This window comes from Phaethon lepturus, unplaced genomic scaffold (genome assembly GCF_000687285.1).
Source record: "Phaethon lepturus isolate BGI_N335 unplaced genomic scaffold, ASM68728v1 scaffold5942, whole genome shotgun sequence".
Taxonomy (NCBI): Eukaryota; Metazoa; Chordata; class Aves; order Phaethontiformes; family Phaethontidae; genus Phaethon; species Phaethon lepturus.
Genome location: NW_010521155.1, coordinates 511 through 22976, shown reverse-complemented (window position 1 = coordinate 22976; position 22466 = coordinate 511). Strand labels below are relative to the sequence as shown.

The 22466-nt window shown below is 37.3% G+C and overlaps 1 protein-coding gene across 1 annotated transcript; it reads right to left on the bottom strand.

Annotated features, from left to right (window-relative positions):
• Window positions 1–393: 393 nt before the first annotated feature.
• On the bottom strand, window positions 394–22123 carry LOC104614770 (protein arginine N-methyltransferase 8; the record flags this gene model as incomplete). The annotated part of the gene is made up of 7 exons (XM_010281420.1): window positions 394–704; window positions 2512–2633; window positions 6370–6520; window positions 14090–14205; window positions 17817–17904; window positions 18290–18432; window positions 22060–22123. Coding segments are annotated over 7 exons (768 nt in total), but the record flags the coding sequence as incomplete, so codon positions are not given.
• Between the last annotated feature and the right edge of the window lie 343 nt (window positions 22124–22466).

The window sequence follows — 22466 nt, the reverse complement described above, 5'->3', positions numbered from 1 at the left end:
AACTTTCTGTAAATGCCCAAGTCTTATCTACACTTTGCATGGAATATTTACCAAAGCTGTAACTTTGAGCAGTTAATGGAATATATCACTGCCTAGAGTAGTGCCAGAAGTAACATCATTATCTTTCTATAACTGCATAATGAGAATTAAATAATGACAAGCCAAATTCCTATTATGAAACAACATTTTTTTCTCATGTACTCTCTATATATTCATTTATATTGAATATAAGTCCAGTAATACTGTCACAGTAATGTGCTATAGTGGTCTTTCATAGTGAGAAAACTTCCTGAATCATCTTTAACATGCAAAGCTTGGAAGAACCAGAAATTCACAGTAAGTAGTACAATTTGTATGAGCATCTTCTGCCACCCTAAAGTTCACCAGGACACTAAAGACTGTTGCCTATTTTTCCTATATGTTTGACAAAAGCTACAATTCTGTATACTGTACAGTGGGATCCCAGCCCCTTGTACTGTCTGCAAGAAGGCTGAGGTTACCACTTTCCATCAGAGTAAACATTTAATATAATAATCTTGTGAACCGTTGTTCCTAGCTTGAAGTTCAGCAGTTCAGGACTTGACAAAATTCTCCTTTTCATCTTGCTGAAAGGTTTCTTGCTAGCGCATTTTGTAGTCATTAGATACTGACATTTCACACAGCTGTCCTTTAAAATCCAAGTCTACTGTGAAATCCAGGTCACGCTGTAAGAAGATTTAAATGAAACATGTAAGTAAGACTGTAAGTTAGTGTATGAATTCAGTTATCATTGCTCAGGTTGAAAAGACCTGCAGATTCAAGAGATAGATCTAACTTCTTTTGTTTTTAAATTTTGCTAACACCGAAAAAGCAAGATATATGATGTGTAAGAGCTTTCACCACACAATCTATGTCTAGGGCATATTTGTGCATTCTTCTTAAGGCTGAGTTAGTGGCCTGGTTACAACTAGGAAGCTTTTGAAATGCTGTGCTATCATACATATTCTCTAATGTTTTTTAAGGTATCCTCCATTAAGATGCTCTTAATCTAAGGTAAAGGGCTTTCACACTAGGATTTATTTCAGAATAGATCTAGTAAACTTCCCATTGTAGAGAAGCCCTCAGTCATTCTTTATCTTATAATGACATGTTTTTTGGAAAGAGGAACTACATAGCCCTACAAAACAAAGCTGTCTCTCTACAAGCTTTTGAAAGACTTCCTGTTTCAGAAGAACAAAGCACTAACAAATCCTTTTGAACCAAGGTGCTCTCTGTCTTAATTTTAGCACCTAAATCTGCATTCAGGTGTTTACTGCTGTGCAAACAAATTTGAAATATTTTCTTCATTTTTTACTCAAAAGGAAATTGATACTTCAACCCAAATGAAAACGTTCCAGTCCCCAAAGGACAACATAAAGGTGGGACACAGACTATTTTCATCTACTTTCACAGCAAGTGGTAGCTTCAGGAGTGAATGTGTTTGTTTTCATGCCAAGTTTATTTTGTGTTTATTTCTCCCCCCAACACTACTATGAAAACCATATCCAATCTGTATTTGGTACAAAAAAGTAATGCAAATGCAATGTTAAATTAATGTTAAGAATTGCTGCAGTCAACAAAGGCAGTATTTCAACAATTACAACAATTGCATGGACAGATTATAACCAGGTTATTTTAATGGCTGTATGTTGTAATAGAAAACAAATAGATTCTGCTCAAAGTTTCTGGCAGAAAATGGTGCCACTGCTTCTCCCAGAAGCTATACTTCTCATGTCTTGCTCTTCTATACAGACATGGATTGTCCATCAGACCATGTCTCATAGTGTCCATACGAGTTAAAAGAAGCACTGACATACTTGGTGAGGGATTCAGCCCATACCAGAGAAATTGAGGAAGTTTTCACCAGTCATGACAGTGTGATATCCATCATGCTTTAGCTTTAGTCTTAAATAAAACATCTGTATTTTCTGTGGAAAGCCACGATTTTTAAACAACCATATCACTTAATTAGTGAGTTCAAGTACATTTGATCTTTGAGTTCATACAGACATTCAGCTGAAATCTGTTACTTAATTTCCTAAAGTAGAATTCTTGGTCATTGAGTGGGAAATCTGGCTATAGATGTGTAAGAAGTAAGTCTTACTTCAGTAAGAACTGAAGTACTTACTCTTGATCACACTGTGTTGACAGAAGTGATCTTACGACTGATTTTAGTGACAGTATGAAGATGCTCTTGCCTACTTGCGTCACAAAAGGCAAGCCAAGGTGATTGCAGAGGGCAGCTGACTTGGGGGTGTACTTGAATAATTTCTTCCTTCCCATGCTAGCTTGTTTGCAGGCTGAGTTCTGTAACATGAGCACTGCATTATCATTGCTGTCACCAGCTTTGGTGAAGCTGTGACTGGAGCTCTCACTAATAAACATGATTTTAGAGCCTTTAGCATGGTCATTGTTTTACTTATAAGCATTTTATTTACTGTTGGTTATAGTTTGTGATCAGAGTTGGAATTAGAATCAGTGATGCTGACTCACCACATTTTTTGCATTTGGTTTCATGGATATAGTCCCATAGATTTCTTCTCCTCGTCTCACAGTTAAATAGTCCTCTAAGTAGAAGACAGTTTGCTTCCAATGAGTATAGGGAGCATCAGGTGCTAAAAAATATATATGGGTATTATTTATAGAAATTTCATCTTTGTCTTACAAATCAAATTAAGACTTAGGAACAACTGAAAAAAGTCTTTCTTCTCATAGAATGCTGTAACTTATATATATATATATAAAATATACTATATTAGCAAACATGCTTTACAACAACACAATCCTATCGACTGTCAGTGGGTTGTCTTCTGTTTTTTACTGGAATATGACAGATGTGAATCACACCGAGCAAGAAGCATTCCACAAAGGGTGTTACTGGGCTTGACAGGCAATTTTCCATGCTTTTCTTTCAGTCCACACTCAAATTGGGTAAATTTTTAGTACTAACTGCTTTGAAAGTCAGAAATCTAAATTAGTTCAAAAAACAATTACACAAAACCATGAAAGAAAGGTTCATAAAAAATTGTTAATCACAATCACAGAATCATAGTATTATTCAGGTTGGAAAAGACCTTTAAGATCGTCAAGTCCAACTGTTAACCTAACACTGCCAGGTCCACCACTAAACCATGTTCCTAAGCACCACATCTACATGTCTCTCAAATACCTCCAGGGATCGTGACTCAACCACTTCCCTATTCCAACACTTGAGAACTGTTTTGGTGAATAAATATTTCCTAATATTCAATCTAAATTTCCCCTGGTGCAACTTGGGCCATTTCCTCTTGTCCTATCACTTGTAACTTGGGAGAAGAGACAATGACACAGATGAAACCTTTGACACATGATCCCAGAACAGCAGATTTTATAGTTTTCAGGAGGAGAGGGCACTTGCACCTGCACCTGTTTTTGGACATTTTAAAGGCATATGCTGTGGACAATTTGCCAGAGATGGACAAATTAATTTCTGGTCTTGCTTAGCAGAATCACTTTGATGACCTTCTGCTATTTCAGGTTTTTATTTTACTTGTGTTTTTTTTTTATTTCTGATTTAAATTCAAATCTTTGATCAGTGTCTAATGAACTTGCATTGGTTATTTCTTGTTCCTAGCGTTCTTGCAGTTAAGAACAGCTATGAATCTAAGAATAGCTGTACAAGTTCAGAGACTTCCTGACCTGGCAAAAGAGACTGATAAATTTATTTTTCTTCTATTTGTTTCCCCAATCAATTTTTTTATGCAGGCATGGGCCCATTGTATTGAATCATGCTAATAATATCTTAAAACTGTTCAATAAAACAATGATCTCATTTCATTTCAACATCAATGTTTCAAAGAATATTTGGCCTTAGAAATCATTTCTGATTGGGGAAATAATGAAGCTTTTTCAAAAAAACTTTCAGGACAGGAATATTTAAGAGTTCTTTTTTTTCCAAAAATCTAGAATCAAAAGGCTGAAATAAACAAACTTTTGTCAGAAACTGTGTTGGTAAACTGATATCTACCAAAGGAAAAGTATTTTACCAGATAATTTCTGCCTATGTATCTAGACAGTTTTAATGACTGTTAATCTCAATTGCTAAATGGAGCGGTCTTCTTGGATTTCAGCAATGGATTTCAGATCCAGAATCTGTTTTCCATTTGGACATGCCTCGTTAAAATTTCTAACTGAAAACAAATTTCCAAGTGACAGGAGACAGAATTTGGAGACATAGGAAGTCTCTCCAAGCAAGTCTCTAAGGAGGCTGAACTGCCAGCATTTAAGAGCTCTAGTTGCAGAACGAATGGTGAGAAAGGGCAAGTCATCAACGCTGAAGGGATCCTAGAATGGGAGTGTATGACTAAGCATTCAGGACCTATGAAGTAGCAGCCTGTGGGAACTACAGATAGTTTAGAGAAGGTAGGTTTTCAGGCACTGCTGATGAACCTTGTTCTTGATAGAGGTTCAGAAATCTCTTCCTTTCCCCTCTTTTTCATGACAAGTAGGAACAAAATACCTTGTGCATACACTTGCAAGTTGAGGTGGGTCTGTAAAAACCTCTCTGTAAGAAGAGGTTGGTATCTACCCTAGGCTTTTGTCCAAATGTAGCCTCTTCTCTCTAATACTGTTTAACCTCTCTCCTTCCTCAAGTTCTCACTTGCTATGTGCTAAGGGAAGCTAAGCCCACCTGTGGTGGTCTTATAGAACATTTTCTGTCTAAGTGCCTGAGTGAGCCTTCTTTATTCCATACACTCAAGAGGCAAGAAGAGTCAAGAAAATACTTATTCCAGCCACCTTTTGCTATACTGACACTGGAGCAAGTCTATGTCTACTCTGCAGACAAGCGACTCCTTGCAATAACATAATGGGTCCTTATCCTTGCCACTTTTGATGCCTATTCACCAGGATGTCTAAGAATCAAGCAAAGAATGGCTATGTTTGAGGGCCAGATTTGCGATGGGACACATTTGACTGGAAAACATTAAATCAGATGTCCTAATCTATTCAACAGATGTTTCTTAAAACACGTATGTTCATATGCACACATAAAACCAAAACACATCCCATTATTCCTTTGCAGATGAAGCCACATTCTTAATGATATAAAAGACCTTTCATGTAGTTCTGGTAATACAGGTAGAACTCCTTTACTAAGGTAGGTTTCGGTTAACATCACAACACAGTAACTACACCCTTCATTCAAAGCTATTTTTTACAGAAAACTGGAGGTTTGACTATATTACCTTTTAGGAAAGATTAATGGGCTACCTTCTGCTGAAAAAAACAGCCTTCTGTGGAAAAAACAAATGCCTAAAACATAAATTTTTTTCCACCTTAGATAATTTTGTTCAGCATAAATTCAGAAATACTAGCACTTCAGGATACCACTGCAGTGCCTCACAGATTGTTCATGTCTCCCTAGCTATACTGTTTCCCAGCACATACTGATGCCTATCATGGTGCGGAAAACTATCCTGTAAACACCATCAGAGAATGACAAGGGAAACACAGTTATTGAAAAACTTAAGAATATGAGGTATCAAATAACATCATCCATAGGGTTATACTTCTAGAATCAAATATAAATAAGCATTTTAACAAATAACTTTGAGCTTTGAATCTCATGTAAAGGGTTGAGAGCTCCTGTGAAGAAAGAAAAAAAGACATTTCTAATCATATTTAACTTACATCATGTCCTATTTACACCTGTTTGAGTTGTGTAATGGTGCTAAGTACAGCTAGCACCAACTGTAATTTGTTGTTCTTGTCATTAAAGCAGTCAAGAGGTTTTTACATTTTTTCCAACACTGGCTGGTTTATTCACTCTGGTAAACAATACCTTGCAGGAATGGAGTTTTTCCTTTAAATATCTGTTCACCAAGGTAAATTAGACTTTCACATTTGGGTTGTTAGAGCTGATTTACATAAGCAGTATGTGTGTGGTTATGTCTTGGAAAAAAACAATGCTTTTGTTCTAGACTCTGAGACAAGCAAGAGCTTTTGTTGTGTTTTGGATTTGGGGGAAACTAGGATGCAGAGCTCCTGTATCTCACTGAACTGACAATTCCCTGTCTAATCTGAGAAACTTGAGACAGGACTTAGATATAACTGGTGATGGGCATAAACTCCTGGGTCATAATTCCCGCTGAGCTCTAAGCTTGGTAGCCATTGTGAAATCCTGCCTCTATTTTTGCAGAATTCCTATAAACAGTTGTCCTTTCCCCACCCTGCTCACCTCCCCCAAAATGACAATAATTTTTATCACTGAAATTCAAACCTGGTGGTGCAGTAAACCTTCATGTACAATCTAGCCAGTAGCACTGATATACCGATAGCAACAGAAAGGAAATTAAAAGAAATACAGATTACCTGTAGAAAATCCCATCTTCTTGTGGCACTTTGTAAATTCGATATTAAAATAGGTGACCAAGGCATGAATGTAATCATTACGCTGAATCTGGAGGCAGAATGCAGAAGTAAATGCCAATTCTTCAGCCTTCACTGTATAAATATCTACTTCCTGTTTTATGGAGAAAGAAAAACACATTTACATGCAGATGTCTGTGACTCTGAGGTAAGTGTTAAGTGATGTACTTAAAGCATTTTATTTGATGATCACAACAAAGAAAACTGGCAGCCCTTTTACACTGTAAAAAATCAATGACACATTTGAATATATCAAATCATCAACAAAGGATCCAGTTATCTGACTAAGTTGACAGAGTGTGATAGGAAAGGCAGAAGAGTGTGTGTCCTTGGGAATGGCAGGAGGGGCTGTGGGAGCTGGAGGAAATCAAGATAAAAATGTGAAAATGAAATGGAGATAGAGGTCTCAGTTCTAAGACCTTTCATCACCAGGGACTGTTAGCATGAGGAAAGATGGCAGAGTTGCATTTTTAATAAAAATAAACTTCTGATTTGTTTGAGCATCTCTGGAAGGAAATGTGCTTTGACTCTGTCAAGCAGTCAAAACATTTGAGGTATGACAAGGGCCTTCTTTTTGCTGATAATGCTTTCTAGTCCTGTGTCAGATAACCGATTCCAAAAAGTAAGCACAGGGATCTTACTCTTGAACTAGACAGAAGCAAATCATGTAAACTGTACTATGGCTTGATTGCAGTAGTTGGGAGCAACAATGTCGTCTCCAAGACTGCTTATTTACATCAATATTTAAATCTCACTGTTCAAGGCTTAAACTGAATTTTTTAGATGGATCCAATTTTCCCAGCTAGTTATTGCTTTTATCTGGATTGTTTCCAAAACTTGTAGTCATGATAGGGAGGATACTAAGTCTGAAATATTATTAATTGTATTCTAATATTATGGGAAATGTTTCATATCAATGCACTTTCTGATATCCTCCTAAGTGTATCTGTCCTTATCATCCTTGTCAGGGCGTATTTGGCAAGAGCCAGATATCCCCAAAATATTTTTCTCTCTATTATTCAGAAAGTCAGTATTAACAACAAAACCGCTCATACATATGGAGAAATAGAAGCTTTGTAGGCAGAAATCCACATTTCCTCTACTCTATCAGCATAAGCCAGGAATCATATCACTGACCTCACCAGCATTACTTCAGAATCACTGCAAAAATGGAGAGCAGAATCTAGAATGTGCATTAGAGGGCTCTTTTAGGGCACAACAGAAGGCCCTTTTAGCAATTGCATTCTATACTCTAAAAGAAGTCTGCAAAAATAGATATCAAAAGATGCAGTCATATTTCAGTTACTGATGTCTTTGCATGGACCACATATCATGTGATTCTGAGACTTAGAAAACTTATAGTGAGATGATTTAAGCAAGCTATAGTTTTGGCCTGTCTGATTAGCAATATTCAAGAATAACAAGCATAATGAAAATTATTCTACTACATTGTAATGGCACCCTGAGTCACTAGTGCTTACAAGTAACCCATGCCTACAAGTGGTCATTTAAAGCTAGGATAGCCTTAAAATCTACTTTTTTTCCTCAGATGAAGGTAAAAAGGAAAAAAGCATACTAGGAATAAGAATTTCTGAAGACTCCTGGCAGACTTCCATAGCAGCTTGCAAAATTTGCTTTGACAAGCTAGACTGGACTGGTGGCTATCGCTGCAGTTTTCTGTAATTTTTGGTGGCTTTGGTACCACTGTGGCTCCCTCTATCTAAGCTGTGTTGGCTCTGCAGGATGAAGTGGAATCAAAAGCATTAGGAAATATTTTTATTAGAGAAGTTAGAGGAAATGTCTCAGAAATATTGAACAGATGTGCTGGATAAAATGGTGGTCACTTTTGCAGTCTTTTTTTAAGGACAGAAACATGCTTATTTTTACTATGCAAGATAGGAGACAAAGGTGAGCTGCTTTATTAATTAATATAGTTTCGAGACTGGCCTGATCCTGTTTTAGTGATCTCTTTGAATCGTACTCTGGCTACTATATATTCTTATATTAAATGTCACTGCTCATGGAATGTTCATTACAGCACAGGGGACAAATTCTATCTTTGCATAAATAAGTGGAAAAGTCACGATTTACCAGATTTCATTCAGATTTCAAAAACAACAACAAAATGGGCATAGTTAAGCAGGGATCTGATCAAAATACAGCTCTTAATTATACTAGTAAAATAAAACATGTTAAGCTGAGCAACAATAAAAATGTCAGAATTACCAGCTAAATAAGGAGGTCCAGACTGTGGTTGACTGCATGAAAGACCATGAGACATCCCATGCTATATGTCCCTGTTGCAGAGAGACAGATAGAGGTCCAGTTTTTACATTCGCTGCATAAAGAATGGTTCTTGGGCTGTCCTGTGGCACAAATTGCTTTAGGACTGAGCAAATAATGTATAGAAAGATCATTTAGAATCACAGGGATAATGCCAATAAGGTTGAGATGCAGTGTGCCAGCTGCTATGTATTTCTTACTTGAATGGTATCACCCTAGCTGAAGGCAACCTAACTAATGACAGAAAACAGCCCTGAATCAGGTTTGCTGATGGGAAAAATGCTGACTTGCTGCCTGACCTGTTTCCTCATGCAAATCATTATTAAGGTTGCTTCTAGAGTGCCACTGCACCTCTTTCCTTCCCAGCTTACTCAGCTAGGATTGTGTGAGCATGGAGATAAGTTAAAGATTCAAATCTCAGTGAATGTTTGGTTTTGGTGGTTTTGCTTGTTTGTTTGTTTGTTTGTTTTGGATTTGGGGTTGGGGTTTTCCCCCCTTTCTCTCTCCCACTGCACCGTCTGTCTTGGTTTGGACAAAGAGGGAAATGGTCACCCCAACATAGGATGCGGTGGTGAAGGCAGTGCTAATCACAGCAGGTAAAGGTGTTGAACTGATGTAGAACCTGGAGGACAGGCAACACTGGTACAAACAACTTCAGGAAAAGGATTGATCTGAAGGCTGAGAAGTAAAATTAATTGCTAGGGAAAGGAGAAAGGGCCAAACCCTCTTTTCTGTCAAGTATTGAGAAAATGACCTATATTGTCAGTTGCACACATGCATACCAGATACGAGGGGAGCACTGAATGCAATAGTCAGTCCCCAAAACACATTCACTTTTCCAAAATAAAATTATTTTTCTTTTTAATTTTTTTTGAAGAGTGCAGAGAATCAACAGTATTAATGTGGGGAGAGAAGAAACATCATTAAATTCTGAGAGTTTCAGGGGAGCAGTGAAAGGAAGAATGGAGTATCTGAAACTGTTTTAACTAGATATTGCAGCATATATTGGTTTTCTATTAGATGAAATAACAGGGATCTCAGCCTCCTGCCAGGGCCCCTCTTCTGCCATCTTTTCCTGTTTGCAGAGAATAAAATGCCTGAAAATTAGTAGGTGTTGTTTGGTTTTATGTTTTGGGGGGTTTTTGGGGGGTAGGGGGGATGGGGATAGGCAGAGTTAAATCTGAGGATGCTGAAAGGAAAGACTGTGGGGAGAACTGCTGGAACAGAAAGAGTGACAGGGCAAGTCACTTAGGAAAGGGAACGGAGATTTTCATGTGTCAAAAAGAGCAGAGAAGAAAAATGAGTTTAAAAAAAGCAGTGTTTGAAGAAAGATGGAAAATGAGTGGCATAGGTGCCTTTTGCTTTACTTTAGGAGAAGCTGGGGGAAAGGAATGTGATTAGGGAGTTCATGGAAGTTGCACTGGAGCAAGAGAAAAGTCTCATGAGGAATGTCCTAAATCTCATGTGTCAAGGTTACTATGGGAAAAGAACATCAGACTCATTGGAGCTCACAGACAAGTGCGTCACCTATGTGGCTGGAAACATTACCTTTTTGCAGAAAATACTGCACGTCCTTTGAAATAAGGCTTCGTACAGGTGAATCACGGTATTTCCAACACAGTGGAAATTTCTCAAAGAACTGGATATTTGAGCATATGGGTCAATGGTTTTTTTGCTATTATGCCATGTTCTCTGATAAACAATAATGTTGCTCTTTTTTTTTTTTTGTGCAGGGAAGGCAGTTTGTGCTTTAAGTAGCATTAAACTGTATTAATCTTAAAGTGGTGTGTGACATGCAGGAGCTTTGAACTGTTCCTGGAAAGTGTGGGACAAATGGGAGCATAAAAGTAGATTTATTTCTTTTTTTTGTTCTTTCTCTGTGGCTAGATAGGGGAGGATATTCAGGAAAGTCCAACAGTATCTTTTATTATAAACTGGATGTGGCGTGTTCATAGAATCATAGAATCATAGAACAGTTTTGGTTGGAAGGGACTTTAAAGAACATATAGTTCCAACCCCTCTGCCATGGGCAGGGATGCCTTGCACTAAGACCACGTTGCTCAAAGCCCCATCCAACCTGGCCTTGAACACTTCCAGGGATGGGGTATCTACAGCTTCTTTGAGCAACCTGTTCCACTGTCTCACCACCTTCATAGTGAAGAATTTCTTCCTTATATCTAATCTAAACTTACCCTCTTACAGTTTAAAGCCATTAACCCTTGTCCTATCACTACAGGCCCTTGTAAAAAGTCCCTCTCCAGCTTTCTTACAAGAAAGGCCCCCCTTTAGGTACTGGAAGGCTCCTATAAGGTCTCCTTGGAGCCTTCTCTTCTCCAGGCTGAAGAACGACAACTCTCTCTGTTTGTCTTCATAAGAGAGATGCTCCAGACCTTTGATCATCTTGTGGCCCTCCTCTGGACTCACTCCAACAGGTCCATGTCCTTCTTACGCTGGGGGCCCCAGATCTGAACACAGTACTCCAGGTGGGGTCTCACAAGAGTGGAGCAGAGGGGGAGAATTACATCCCTTGACCTGCTGGCCACGCTTCTTTTGATGCAGCCCAGGATACAGTTGGCTTTCTGAGCTGCAAGCGCACAATTGCTGGGTCACATTGAGCTTCAACACCACCCAACCAGCATCAACCAACACCCCCAAGACCTTCTCCTCAGGGCTGCTCTCAATCCATTCTCCATCCAGCCTGTATTTGTGTTTGGGAATGCCCTGACCCAGGTGCAGGACCTTGCACTTGGCCTTGTTGAACTGCATGAGGTTCACATGGGCTCAAGAATGAATGTATGTTATGTTCTTCATTTTTGTTTGGTTTTGTGAGTTTTTGCCATTCTCATTGCAACTTTTTCTACAGCTGTGTGAACAGTAGTCTCTGGTGCTGACACAAAATTAACATGGAGAAAATGTTTTGGGTCAACCCAAAGCAATTTGTATTTCTCTAACATGCAAGGGGATCAGAGAAGAAAACATAGCTGTTTACTAAGTTTGAAACAAACTTTTCTATTTTTTCAGGCAATGTTACTGAAAGCAGTAGGTCCTCAGACGGACACTTGCACACTTTTCCTGAGATCAGTTATTGACTCTGGTGATCTGAAGATGCTTTGGTCCCACTACTCTCCCTGGCTAATTTGGTTTGGAATTCAAACAGAGGACTCCTACTTGCTAGGAAAATTCCTATGCTCCTGGGATATACTTAAGAGACCATTCAAAAGCAAATTGCTTCCACAATAGAGAAGATGCTGTATTCCCTGCATGTACCACTCCCACTGCACCTGGGGCTTAGTAGCTAGAGTTCCCTGAAGGGTTCAAGACTTGGATTACATCCAATTCCTGAAAAGTACAAATGAGGAAATTTTACTCAAGTCTCCAGCATTCTAGATAAGTGTCATGGTTACATAGCATGCAGGGGCTGATGTCTTATTCTGCTGATTTTGTAGAACAATTCAGAGCATCTAAATTGGGAATTGAAATAACTGCAGAAGCACAGGGCTCTGACTGGTATGTTAGGAATGCATCTAGTGACCAGTCCATCTACTAACTAACATATAGGAAACACAGACCTACCTGCCTAGGTAGGCACCCTAAGTTAGCTGGTTTTGAGTTGAATACCCCCCCTAAAAAATACCTTTGTGAATCTAATACGAATAAGCTGAATAATCTGAATAAGCCATCTGGAAATATATATAAAAAACATTTGAATAATTAAACATTATTGCTTTGTTGATTCTCAAATGTTTTCTTAGGCTAATATTGTGATTCAGGATCAAAGATATGCACTTTATATAAATAAATCATGTGCAAAACAAATTAAATTAAAAAAATGCAGCCTCAATTTTTCTTGCTTCCATATTGCTACCTTGAACAAAAACCTCCCTCCTTCCTGCCTTTCATTTTCAATTTTCTCTTTTTTTAGTGATCAGTTTGTGAGATTAGGGACAGTTTCTGGAATGGAGAGTGGTTTCTGCTTGTGTAGTTATTACCTGCTTTGCTCCCAAGGTGCCGTTACATGGTAAAGCACCATTCAGGGTATGGACGAAAGATGTCAGGCTGTGTTCCTGAATAGGAACAGTTTGAAAAATTTTGTCTGTCTTCTTAAACCAAATTACTTTCAAAGAACTTCTAAATAAAGTGTTAGATTTGCACTTCATTTAAGGGCATGCAATTCTTATAATTTTTTATTCCAGAGAAGGTAACCCATTTTGCCACCTGATCTCTCACTCTCTGGACATATTTTATGCAGTCTAAATAGCTGTTTATTTTGTGCATATTGCAATTTTAAATTGCTCTGGCTTAAGCTGTTTTCAGACATAACCATCTTGTGTTCCCCTCAGTGCCGTTGGACTGTGCATGCATACATACTCACACAATTTCTACTTCTGCTCCTTTTTGCTGCTTTCAGTAAAGGTTCTGCAGACTAAGGTATGTCTTTCCTTTTTGCATATGGGAATACTTAATGCTGTGTTTGTTACTGGCAAAAAGTGAAAGGGAAAAATTAGAACTCAGTCTTTGGGATAAGTAAGCGCACTCTTGGAATTGTGGATCTGATCCTACCACTGCTATTGATGTGGACAGCCTTATTCATGAGAGTAGTTCCACATGAAAAGGATTCCTTCACATGGAAGGAATTTTAGAGCTTTCATGTGTTCCTGCAGGCTATGGATTCTTAACCTGGTCTTGTGAACAGGGAGTAGTGACCATTCTGTCTTATATGTAGAACAGGGTACAAGCTAACCTCTGGTTGCAGATTTTGGGGCTGGGAGAGAGCACAGTAACATTCTGGATATGGCTAAGAAATAGGAATTACACAAATAAATTAGGTTCCAATTCTGATCTCATGCTCTGGAGTAAATTAGAGTTATTTCATCAGAGCTGACCAATTCAGAAACTGATGCTTCAGTCTTTTTTACTGCAAACAGAATTAATTTACCCCTCAGCAGCATTCCATCAGTAATTTCCAACCTCTATTTACAAGAAGGTAGGGCAATTAAAATTCATATCTAAATACACCATGTCTCTATTTATCCAGTATTTACAACGTGTAATTTGTAAGAGTCTTAAGTTACAGTTAGCAATAGCCATATGAGTACAGAGTCACAAGGAGCATCTTGCTTTTTGGTATTCCGTAAGTGATTAAGGTATTAATCTTTATGCTTAGCTCAGGTGACAGTATTGGTCATATGCAACATGCTAGTACTGACTAATTTAAAACTGCACGATTTTCCTTTTTAGTGTGATAGCATTTTATGATGATGGCTTCTGCAGCTAGTGAGAAGCATACAAAGATAGTAGGAAAACATAAGCAGCAGGTCTCCAAAGAATCCTACAGTTATGTATAAACATTCATAATTAGGTATATTTGGAATTACCAAACCTTTATTAAACAGGCATTGGTCACCACTTGCTTTGGATCTACTATGTCCACCAAAGGCTCCTTCATGGCAACATCCCTAATACAGGTCATGTCAAAGCCGTACACATTCTCCCACCCTGTCAATGCAAATGGATGTGTCAAAGATTAGCAATAATAATAAAAATATTTTTTGTTTCTCAAAGCATTTGAAAGAATTTCTACAATCCCCTTTCAGCTCTCCTCTTTAGCTCTTTGCTCCCTGCCCCACTTGTCTATGTCATCATTGCCATTTTACAGATATAATGCAGTTGTGTCAAAATAACCCCTCAATGTACATTTTTGAACAATTGGCCCTTGTTTTTTGGTGTACCCAAAACTGTGTTATATGAGATCTGTCAATGATTTTCATGGCTTTAGACATTTCACAGTGTTGCTCAAAATCATATAATATGTCAAGTTGAGACTTGGGAAGATCTGCTAAGATTATTCTATCCTTTCCTATCCATTCTGGTTAATATTTCCTTTTTTTATAGATTGCTATTCAATCAGCAGTTTACATGCTCTTTTAAATATTTAAGTTGTCTTAGTTTCAGCAAGTGAATTACTGACAGGAGTAGAATTACAGGTGTGTTTCAATATTTGGGGCATCCAAGTTTTAGTCTGCAAGTACAACATGACAAAAAAGCAAAATGTCCACTTTCTAAAAGCTTTAAAAGTCCTGCTGATCTTCTATATTTGAACTGTCTTCGGATTGTTCTGGTAATATTATGTTATGTTATGTTATGTTATGTTTTATTTTTACTTCCTTCTTATCTGCTGAGTTTTTTTTTCCCTTGAACAAAACAAAATATTAAAACATTGAGAAGTACACTGGCTTTGCTTTTATGATTGCTTAACAAAATGAAAACAAAAACCTCCAAAAAAGGTGAAACCTTAGTCTTATGAATCATATGAGTCAAGGTGCATTCAGTGCTCCATCTGAAAGTCTAAACTGAATACTGTCAACTTTTTAAAAGGTTGTTTGAACACAAGCAAGGTAAACTGATAAACAGCAATAGTTAGCATGTTTGAAATGTCTTGTTTTTTCAGAGCATAAGAATTTGAGCTACTGGTGTTCCCAGATTGAAATGATATGATTAAAAATGTAGTATGAGCAAAAAAATCTGCATATTTCTAAGTTGGAACAAATCTGGATATAAGAAGTTATTTGAAATGTTATCTCTTTATTGGGCTGTGAGTTTCTCAATATTTCAGGAGAGCTGGTGATGAAAACATTCATTTCAGGCACCATGAGCATGTGGGAACTTCAGATTATATTTATAGAAGCCATATGTTTTTATGTGGTTACTCAGAAAAGATTAACTAGGAAACCCTAAAAGAACAATTTATTAACAGTTGTTGGGGCCTCCATCACTTGATGTACTTCAGCCTACATGGCATGCCTTTGAAATATATGCTACAGTCTATATTAGACAGAGACGCAGGAGTTAAAAAGTAAAATGATATGTTTTACATTTTGGAGGAAATCTGAGTAATTTACTATAGCAGTAGTCTGTAGCATTAATAAAGTTTGAGAAATCAGAAGTCAGATTTTTTTTGAAACCTCATATTGCATTATTTTTTAATCAATATGATGGTTCTTGAGTGCCCTTTGAAATGCTCAGCCCTGCGTCTCATATGAAGGCAAGACTCTATCAACCTCAAGAGAAAAGAAAGAAAGATGAAAAAATTAAATGTAAGGAGACACCATCAAGGATTTATAAACTGAAAAGAGAGACAAGATGGTGGTGCAGACAGGTAGTGAGATGGACTAACTGAAGAAGACACGGAGGTATAAAAAGTGAGGGGGGAAGGTATTTACTTTAATCAGAGGTGAAATCAGAAAATAAAGTGTCTTAAAGGAAAACAGCATTTGAAAAGACAAAAAGATCCGAAACATTTTTTTTAAAATTATGAAAAAATAAATGAGTTTAAAATAGGTGTATTGCCTGTGAGAAAAGAAAAAGGCTCAAGGTATAGAAAAGAAGGGGTTAAAAGGCAAGGTGAAAGAAGGCATAAGGGATTTCATTAGGCCAAAATGGCTTTTATTCCTTTACAGAATGGATGCCTCATACATCCTTTTGAATCTGTGAATTTTGTAAGGAATTTGGCTGTCAAGGTCATCTCATAACTGAGGAGAAAAATTTAGGCTGTGCTTGGGGAGTAGATACAATTCTCCCTGGCACCTACACAGACTTCTTGTCACTGCCCCTGGGCTTGTTTTTGACCCAAAATGGCAGTTTTGAGCCATTGGAAGTTCTGTGTACTGGCACTAATTTGATTACAGAAACACCAGACTTTATTTTCTGAGAGGAGCTGAGAGACAAGGAATGAGGAGTTAGGCATTTTCATTTAAAGGTTGACTGAACCCACTAATTTTACCCAAGCTTTTGCATGTATCCTTAATTAATAAAACTGCTTAGGAATTTTGTGATTTTTTTGCCCCCCTTAATGGAAAATGCCTTTAAGTTAAATTGACCAGCTCTGAAAAGTAAATAGAAGTCAAAAAAGAAAAAAAATTAAATAAGAAAAGAAAAGTCAAATAATGTAGAACTTACTCATTTCATCAAAACTATTATGACCAAATAAATCCAAACTTGGGTGACCTGGGGGACAACAAGTTGAGTGTGAACCAGAAGTATGATGATCCGGTGATGAAAGTGAACCGCATGCTAAGATATGAGGAGTGGCCAAGAAAACTGGGTTTGCTTAGCCTGGACAGCAAAGGCTAATGGTGGGATCTGCTGCTACAGAAACAAAGAAAAAGACAGATTCCCTTCAGGTGACAAGGGACAATGAAGGCAAGTTTCAGCAATGAAAATTCTGACTTGGTATTCAGAAAGGTATTTACTCCTGAGGGTGCTTCAGCATTTGAACAAGTGGCCAGAGAAGCTATGGAATCCCCCATCTCTTGACTCTGTTAGGGCAGGGCCCTGGGTGACCTGCTTTACCTTTATCTGGCCTTGCTTTGAGCAGGAGGCTGGACTATGTGACCTGTAGAGGTCACTAACAGCACCAGTTATTCAATGAAGCTTCAAGGAAAAACAGAAAACATTTTAGATGTATAGGAAAACTCAATTTTATGAATCTATGAAGTAAAAAAGAATTTAGAACTTTTTTTCATATTGAAGTAAAATGGAAATTTCTGATCTTTATTTTTAATTTCAAAATTCTCACATAAAGTGTTTCAAAAAGTTTAAAAAATTTTTTTTTCTTCTTGTCAAGCTTATTAGTGAGATATAATTTTTTCTAGGCTTATTTCTTAAAATTTACAGTTCATTTGCTTCTTATTAATTTTTCTGTTCTTGTTATTTTAAAAACAAAATGCAGCACCTGGATGGGAAGAGAATATTACCAATTTTAATGGCAGTTATGTAGGATGATGTTTTTATCATAACAACAACAAAACTAAATCTCCTAAAATCCACATTTTAAAATAGAGGTGGAGGTATCACTACAACTCTAAGCAAAGACTACATAAGTTTATCCATGCATCTTTCCTTTATGCACTTTAAATTACTGCAAGTTTCCTGAATTTATCACCAGAGTTTTCTCAGTGTTCATTGTTTATATTGGAATTCTGGCCTGTCAGTGTGATTTTTTGACTTTTGCAAAACGTTGCCAGTGAAGAGATCACAGTAGGCCACTATAGATCAAATATTTTAGGGAAATAACCATAGAAAAGTGTTACTGTTAAGCATTTACTCACAGTGAATTTTGAAGTCCTTGTACTGTCTGTCTTCAATTGCTACCACGTACAAAGCAGCTCGGTCTGGAAACATTAGCCCTCCAGGTTTCTGTTGATGAATTGTGGGGAAATGGATCTCGTAATCTATTCACCTGACAAAGACATCACATTTTGAACTGCACATACAAAAACCAGACAAGCACCCCTTGCATGCCTTTATTGTTTTCCTTCAGATTGTCACATCAGCTTTAATCTCAGCAAGCAGCCTGTGGCAATGTCATTAGATAGTGTCTATATGAATTTCACCAGCAGTTAACCAAAAGCAAAAGCTCTTTCACTAAGAATCCTTTTGTTAATCTCTTTGTTAAAGCCTAAGCAATGGCACTTGGAGATGTAACTATGTCTTGTTATGGTGACAGTAGGAGAGGGAAGCTTGTAGTCAGAAAATAAATGATGATTGCTCCAGCAAGGAGTAAGACATGCAGAGTACCTACCAGCCACTTGTCTCGTGCGAAGATGACTGTGTTTAACATTGACTCATAGAACAGACAGTAACCCATCCACTCGCTGATGATGATGTCTACTTTATCCACAGGTAATTCAACTTCTTCCACTTTACCTTTAAATATTGTGATTACTGAAAAAAGAATCCAAAGAAATATGTTTCACATAATAAAACACCTGACTAAGTTCCTTACTGGTGACTGGCTGACCTTTTCAATATAATTCTCTTCTTAAATGCAACTCAATGGATTTTATGATATTTTAAAACTACTGCAGTAAGTATAATAAACATAAGTTTTAGTATCAGTATAAAAGTAAAAAAAAAGAAACCTAAACCCAAACCAAATAAAACCTATATATAAAAAAACAACAGAAGAACAGGCCTTACCTGTTACATGCATGATCTCATTTTACATGCCCTTTGGAATTTGGAAGATTTCTAGATCATTGACCAAGTAATGAAAAGAATCCACCTAGAATGCCTTAAACATCCCTGTAGGGTTACAAATACATGATCTCATGTACATGAGATATTAGATATTTATGGAACTAGGATCTAATTCTCATCTGCTTTTCAAACATATGCAAGCTTCACAATGAAGAAACTAAGGCTTATTTCTTCCATGAATTCTGGGGAGATGACTCAACTGAGAAAGCCAGATCTAGCCTGACAATACACAAGCAAGAAAGTTTGTAAAAACACAGTTCTCCCATGACAAATTGTCTTTCATTCCCTTCTGCTTCATGGTTGAATCTTTTATAACATACTGCCATTCTCACTCTGAATCTTCTATCTGATTTAGACTTGCATAACTTTCCACAGTTATCTAAAGTGACTGCTGGAAAACATTGCTGTCAGGTATTTTGTCACTACTGTAGTTTCAAGGAGATTAGAAAGGTTGCTAGAAGTTTGATGGAGTAGAATATCAGATCCTCGGAGACACTATGACAACACAGCGCATTAAATTACTGGCAGTACTGTATACTATTTACAGGAGACTAGGTATGCACTGCAAAAGCAAATCAACAGGCAATTAATATAAATGGTTGATACTAGAGCAGATATTTTGCTTAAAGGAAAATTAAATGCTGGTCCATATTTAGTTAAGTCGTAACCCATAATTTTGTTTTAGGATCACTACAAAATTCACCAATCATTCATGCTTTTTAAAAAATATATTTCCTATTTACAAATGTATTAAAAAATAATCTTTAGACAAATAATTTTCAGCTTGTGTTTGTCTGCTATTTATATTTTTTGTTGCAGTGGGTAGTCTCATGGTTGGATTCTTCCTTGACAAGGTAACTGATACACTTGAAATTCAGGAATAAAGTGAGTAGGGAATATTTTACTTTCCATTACTAATTGATAAGATTACTGTGTTACTCTTCACAAATGGCAATTTTTAATGATGGCAATTTTTATTGAGGAAAGTGGTCAACATTAAGTTTGAGGAAAATGAAAGTAGTTTCATTTAGCTAGCACTAGGTTAGCTGTTTAAGAGAGGAAGTGTGGATTGGGTGATTTTTAGAACTCAGCCCTGGGAAAATGAGGTTTCACCTTTCCAAAATACATGCATTACTAGCATTACTCTAACCAGTAGCCACTTTATTTGCATAGCAAACTTTTAATCCAGACTGGCCCCTTAAGAACTTGGGAACACTCTGATTCAGATGGGTAACACAAAGTATCAGCTGGTAAAAGCAACCTGATTAGAAAAGAGCAGAGTTGTCTTCTCCTTCCCATTCTTTAAACTCCTTCCTTTCACTGTCAGTAGCTCAATAGCTTATCTGTTGTTATACTGAAGACCCCCCATGTCTATAACCTCCGGCCATGAGTTCTCTTTAGTTGTCTTTTCTCCTGAGAACTTTCACTGCCACAATTCTTTTGGAGTGAATTTTAGCACTCTTCACAGCTGCCAGAGTGACACACCTGCAGATTTTCAAGTCCTCTGCTTATATCCAGAACAGTCACAGTGTAAGCAGCAGCAGCACAAGTTCCTCCCACTTTCACTTTGATGAAACATCTTCATAAGACACCATGTGGGAACAGATTGTGCTGTACACAGCTGTTTTGTATCTGTTCTGGAAACAGTGAGTTTTCTCTTGGGTCAGCCCCTTTTGCTGACTCTGCATTTCTCTAAACAATTAGGGTGTGGGGGGAAAGAAAAATTTCCATGAGCAACAAGATCCTTTGACTCAGTACCTGGTTACATTAAAATAAAAGTGAATGTGGGTCATTGTAAAGTGTGTAAGTGTAAATGTTAGCTCAGTTGTGTAATTTGTTTGTGTTGGAGACCAAACTGCAGTTGGACAGATTGCTGAACTTGTCCAGGCAAGTCTCCTGCCAAAGGGGAGGGGTCTGTCCTTCTTCCCCCTCAGTTTTTCCAAGGACTTGCTCCTAGGAGAAACACGAGGCAGAAGGAGAGATAAATACCTTCTGCAGCCTCTGGAGCACACTGGATCCTTCTTATTTATTCTGGCAATGGTCCCTTCACACACAATTCCTGTTGCTGGAAATCCAAATGTGAATTGATTTATGATACGTTCTTTGTGTAGCTATTTGATGAAAGGCCATTCGGGGAACATACGGGCTCTGCACCAAAAGTGCAGGATAACCAAGCTGGGTCAACACCTCATTGTTTTAGTGCCTTATCCCTACTGTGGAGGAGAGTATTTTCTGGTCCTTCAATTCCTTCTTTTTCTGAACCAAAAGCTGCATACTCTTGCTGGCCTCTTACATCCCACGTCACTGCTGTTTCTTTCACACCATACCACTTGAATATGCATACTGTACAATAAATTCTTCTCCCCACCAGCTCCTTGTTAGTCAGAAGCTGCCAGTGACAGCAATAAAAGTTAGACCAGATCTAAACCAGAACAGAAATCTATTCCTGCACATGTGCTAGCATAGCACCAGCACACACAGCACAGACACAGCTAAAAGAGCAGGCAAATGATACAGTCTAGCCAGCTATGACCTAGGCTGCTCTGCAGCGAAGGCAAGCTCTTCACAAAGAGCCCTCCTAAACAAGAACTCTCTCACAGCCTCAGCTAAAGAAAGCCTGATTTATTAGGTTGTTACAAAGATATCTTGTGTGCAGTGATTTGGAGGAGGACTGAAGACATGAAATAGAGCCTGCTGGAGATTATTTTTTGTTAAGCATTTTCAGTAAGTTAGGGGTATTTTTAGTATTTTTTTTAATTGAAGTGTTTTCACATCCCTGGAAATTTCAACAAGTTTTCCTTTCAAGAAAAAAAAAAGTCTTCTATGATACTGTTATTCTGAGAATTGGACATATTCATCTGTGTGTGTGTCTGTTTCAACTTAAAAAAAAAAAACCCAAACAATTTTAAAGTTGGAAGTCAGAAAAAACTCTTAGTGAAAAATCCATATTGATATGGAATATTTTTTGCTTTGAACCTTATTTCAATTTGAATGTGTGTGTCTGTGATTCTAGTTAAGAGATAAGGTGGAATTCAAATGGCAGAATTTGAAAAGTTCAGGTCTAATATGGGGCCTTTCTGTCTGCTTTGCTAAATCAAACTGCCCGCTGATGAGTTCTATTTGCTTCCATTTGTGAGCCTAGAAGTAAATGTAGAAGTAACTTCTCCTGTATGGAATTGTATTGCCTAGAATGGGGTGTTTAGTTTTGTATTTACATACGTAAACTATGCAAAACTACCATTTACATATAAACCACACAAACTAATCGGAAAAAGTTAAACAGTTATCTTGTCTTTTTTATATATGCCTTACTGTTGTCCAAGTGGTTGGCCTTGATAATTTTTTCTGAGTAGTCAGATATACTTGAGCATTCAATCTAGAAAAAAAAGAAAAACAAAAGAAAAACAAGAGGAAGAGTAATTATGTGTTAGAGATCTCAGTTATATGAATAAAAATAAAGTCTGCTGAGGGCAGCAAACACTCTACAGAACATGTAACCATTGATAAAGAGTAAATCAAACCTGTGTGGGCAGGATCATGACCAATGATATCTTAATATTTAAACTGCAGTCTGTGTTTGAGTTAAACTGGCTTATATAGAAAAGATTGTTTTTAAAACTGTTGAAATGCAGAAAAAATAAGGTTCTAACTAATAAATTACACAATTTATTAATCATATTATTTAATTTATTCCTGTTACTTCAGAATATTACCTCCTC